Source organism: Morone saxatilis, unplaced genomic scaffold (assembly GCF_004916995.1).
Source record: "Morone saxatilis isolate NCDOM2014 unplaced genomic scaffold, NCSU_SB_2.0 Contig8, whole genome shotgun sequence".
NCBI classification, from domain to species: Eukaryota; Metazoa; Chordata; class Actinopteri; family Moronidae; genus Morone; species Morone saxatilis.
The window spans coordinates 906,889-911,380 of record NW_023340257.1 but is presented as its reverse complement, the minus strand read 5'-3'; the positions used below and the strand labels follow the sequence as shown (position 1 = coordinate 911,380).

General features: G+C 39.2%; 1 protein-coding gene across 1 annotated transcript in view; it reads right to left on the bottom strand.

The window, feature by feature from the left end:
• LOC118341931 (unconventional myosin-XVIIIa-like) overlaps positions 1-3,448 on the bottom strand; it is a 70,921-nt gene extending 67,473 nt beyond the window's left edge. Inside the window, exons 1-2 of the mRNA XM_035680347.1 lie at positions 3,231-3,448; positions 1,788-1,897 (exon numbers count right to left, since the gene is read on the bottom strand). Coding sequence (XP_035536240.1) covers positions 1,788-1,897; positions 3,231-3,423 — 303 coding nt within the window. The 5' untranslated portion in view covers positions 3,424-3,448. The remainder of the gene's footprint in view (positions 1-1,787; positions 1,898-3,230) is intronic.
• Between the last annotated feature and the right edge of the window lie 1,044 nt (positions 3,449-4,492).

Genomic DNA, 4,492 nt, shown 5'->3' with positions numbered 1-4,492 from the left:
ACGCTGCTTGCAGCTTTAATGTTGAGATGTTTTTCCTCCAGCAGCCCCATCTCCCACTCATAAGGCTAATCACGCCTTTGTGCAAAGCTGCTATATACTGCCTGAACAGAACGTGGAAAAGACATTAATCATATGCTCAGGGATGTTCCTAAACTGTTCTGCCTCCTATACAAAAGGAATGGAAAGATAATGAGACATGGAAAAAAAGTGGAAAGAGACAAGGGAACGGTGGGGGAGAGGGAGAGAGAGGAGGAAAGAAAGAGCTCTTCCTACCGCCGGTAATTAATCAGTACAGTAGCCGTATGCTGCCAGCCTGCGCAATCATAATTAATTACACACAAGAGCGCTCTTGGAACAGGAAGAGGACGGTGGAGAGAGGAGAGCAGGAGGATAGGAGGAATAAAGGGATTCTGTTCACACTAGGAGATTAGAATGTGGAGGGCAAAGAGAGAAATACTGAATGTTCAGACTTTACAACATTCTACCCATCTTTTTTGGCTGGCAAAAGCTGAGATTTTTTAGGAGGTACTCCAGTGATTTAGTATTACACTTCCATAAAGTCGGAGGTCTTACAAGAGACAGAATCATCAATATTGATGCAGCAAAGGTCAAGCTATCCTGACTTTTATACGTAGTATGGAGTAAAACTCTGAAAACAATCAATCCTACATTTCCCAAAATGCAAATCTATAGCATATCTTTATTAGTCCCTCTCTGGCTGGTAAACAGAAATGGCTTTTAAACTCCTCACCTCCAGCTGTAACACAGGGTTTGTAGTCTGTAGTTCTGTAGAGGTTGGTTTTTATTTTAAGAAGCAAGTTGGTTTAAACGTTAAACGTTAAGGATGTTTTCACATTCATCCTGCTGAGAGTGGAAAGTTCTTCTGAGCTCATTGTAAATCCAATTATCGAGGATGATTTAATGACATCACAAATGAGTTAGGAATCAGTCTGGTCCAGTATACAACTTGTACAGTGTGATGTAGAAATTGAAGCCACCAGTGCACAGGTCCACTGAGAATGGACTTTACAGTGAAAGGAATCTTGTGTCCAGCAGGAAACTTTGAAATTGAACAACATTTACATATTCAACATTTTTTTTGTTTTAAAGAGGTAGAAGGACGAGATTAGTTTTTAAAGCTTTTAACAAGATAATTGAACTTTTTAGGTTCAAAGAACATATGAGATACAAATAATTATTAAAAGTAGAGCAATCTATATACATGTAAAAACATGGAGGGGCTCTTTAAGAAGCAAGTAGGTAAAACAGATTTTGACCTGGACCTTTTATGTCCCCATCATTATTGTGTTTTCTGTAAGAAGATTATTATATTAAATCGAAGATTTTAAGTAAGGCTAACTCAATTGTGTAAGTTAAAAAACATCAATTAGCTTTGGTAATTTTAAGTGACACTGACTTAATTTTGTAATTTTAATTAGTATTGTGAAAAAAAAGTACTTATTAATGTTTCTGTAACTTACAAAACTAAGTTAGTGTCACAATAACTAGTAAAAGCTTGTTGGTTATGGGCTTTTCATTGGATTTGTTGAAAATAAGAAAAATATACACAAAAAAATAATTTGTTCGAATCCACAGCACCTGCTCCAACAATCAAATCACACCTGTGACTAATGCATTTTTAACATTTTTGGTAGGTTGGAAATCGCAGAAAAGTTGGAAAGAGAGTTTCCATCATATCGGCAGTAATTGTCCAGCCACACACACACACACACACACACACACACCTCTCCCTCTCTGTATCTCAGTATCACTGCCAAAACACTTACCCTCTTCTCATCTGTGACAATGTAGTGGCGGCCGTGCTTCTTGGTCAGATGTGGTGCCAGGACATCAAAGCGCCGGCGGAACTCAGAAAACACCATGTGGTCTGGGTATCCTGGAAGCAAGGAGGGAGCAGAACAGAGATGAGAGCAGAAAACACCAAGGTTAGAAGAACATCTGCAGCTAGTGGACAGCCAACAGCGTGTCACTGGTCAACTTTTATTTTCAAGAAATTCAGAAATACAAAAAAAAAAATCCCACTTAAACAGACTAAAGAGCAAAAAGTCAAAGTTGTGAAGGTCTGAGATATAGAAATATACAAGGTTACATGGGTTTCTCAAGCTTTTAGAGAGCTACAGACAGTAAGAAACCTATAGGACGAGGCATTGGCACAAAGGGCTAAAGGATCGAAAAGCTTACACTTTTGAAAGACGACATTAGAGAGTAATTGGGCATTTTGACAGTAACAGCAATGAGTCGAAGGTTATTGGAAACCTTTTCAGATTTTCTTTTTCTGGAAGTTCAATTCATCACTCGATTAAAATTATTTATTTATTGATATCAGAAAGACAGATGAGTCATTAAGAGTTTGAGAGCTGGTTAAACTATAACTTCTATACCAGACAGTACAATCATCAGTCGTGTGAGTTAAAGGTTTTGCTATGTCAGACTTTATTCACCACCTCATGTGAGCATAAAAACATTTAGATTTTTAAATGTTGCCATTTCTATCAACCTTTTCTCATGCAATACTTCAAAATTTAAAATACAATGATGGAAACACTGCTCTTGAGTGAAATGAGAGATTGAGTGTTGATAAGTCATCACAGAGTTACTGTCGTCTCGAAGTGCAAGTATGGCAGTGTCATCAGAATACGTCAAGCATGTGGTGATGGGAGATGAGCTTGTGCAGCCATTACTAGAGCAAGTGGCCGACGACACAGCCTTGTGGAGCTCCGGGGTTGGTGGTGTTTGAGCTAGCATTGGTCTCAGACGGGGGATGATACTTCAGTTTTAGCAGGTTGTAAGAGTCACAAAATAAATAAAGTTACCAGCAGCTAGTTGGAACACTCTGTTCCATGGGTTGGATGAAAATCAATTAAAGAAGTTCCATTCAGGCCAGCCCATACCCCATTTTATGGGTCAAGCTACAAAATTGCCAGATCCTACATTTCCCACCATGCAACCAATAATAATATTTCATTTGACCGTTTGAATTTTTCAAATTTTAAACCATCACTTTGTAACACACTTTCTGTTATAAAGTGCAGTCTCTCAGTCACATCCCACACAACCGTGATGACATTGTTAGTTATGTTCTCTTCCAGAGCCACAGAAACATCACACTACTGTTCTCACAGACTGAGTAGTACTCCTCTGTTAAATTGACCACATCGTTTAAATTTCACAGAAAACAATTGCCCATGATTCCTTAAGTACGTCATTACCTTGTCTGTAGATGCGCAGTGCATCCAGCAGCTTGGATCCTCTGAGCTGAGCTCTCAGGAGGCCCACGTCCAGAGTCATAAGGCCTGAGTCGGGGCTCTCTCCGTGCGTCACGCGGGGCTCACCTCCTCCACCCACTGCCTCTGCTTTGGGCAGCAGGCAGTGGACGAAGTGAACCCTGGAGCGACGCACCATGTCAATCAGAGCATCCTAATAACAGAAAAGCGGTGAATCAGATATCAGCGTCTGCTTGTTGAAAGAACAGCAACAAAGTCAGTGCAACAACTCTATGTGTCTTCTTGTAGTTTAATCCAATATTCTCCTCACATTGTGGCAGTCTGTGGCTGATCGCAAACCAGCAGTCTACATGCAACATCCAATAGCTGCATGAAGAATCTCAAGATTTTTTCAAGCTCTGCACACCCACACAGGTGCTGTCCATTACTCTGGCTGATTACACCTCTAGTCAGGTTTAAGTTGACTGGAGCTATGCTGGAAATTACATGATCATGTCATCACCAAGCTTGATGTAGCGATAAAGAGTTGTTCTTAACATGTACAACAAAACATTGTACAGTAAAGACAATGTCAATAAATGCAGTTTGTACATGTCCACACTGTTGTGAGAGGAAGTGTATTCAGGCATCATGAATGAAAACACCTGTGTGGGTGGACTATGTACAGGGGCATTAAAAATATAATTAACATGTCCTCAGTCGCAAAACCTCAAACCTTAAAATGCCTTTACTCAATTTATATACTTACATAATAAAACTCAGGATATTGGCTGAGATGCGTAAAATCCAAATCATTCTTTAAACATTTCTCAGCACTTAACGATTATGCAAATGTTCATTTAGGTCTTCTAGATAGTGTAAAACCTGTGTTGATGAAGTGTAAAACATCCATCCGTTAGCCAGTGTCTATCTAACCCGCTTATCCTTTGGAGGGTTGCGGGGGAGCAGCAGCTGATCCCATAGTTTATAACAGTGACTAGAAATCATGATTTAATATGTATCAGCCACTCCAGATCTTACTCTTGAGACTCAGTTCGTTAAATTCAGTGTTTCTCAAAACACCCTGCCACAGCTATAACACTAACACACTAAAACACTTCAAACACCCCCAGCAGACTTTGGAGTACTGCAGGTGGTAAAAAAGTTTTATTTAATAATATCAGTTATGCATGATTTCTAAAATTCGAAAAAATTTAAATGTAAGTTTGGCAAACCACATTTTATATTCAATATTCCTACTTTCAATA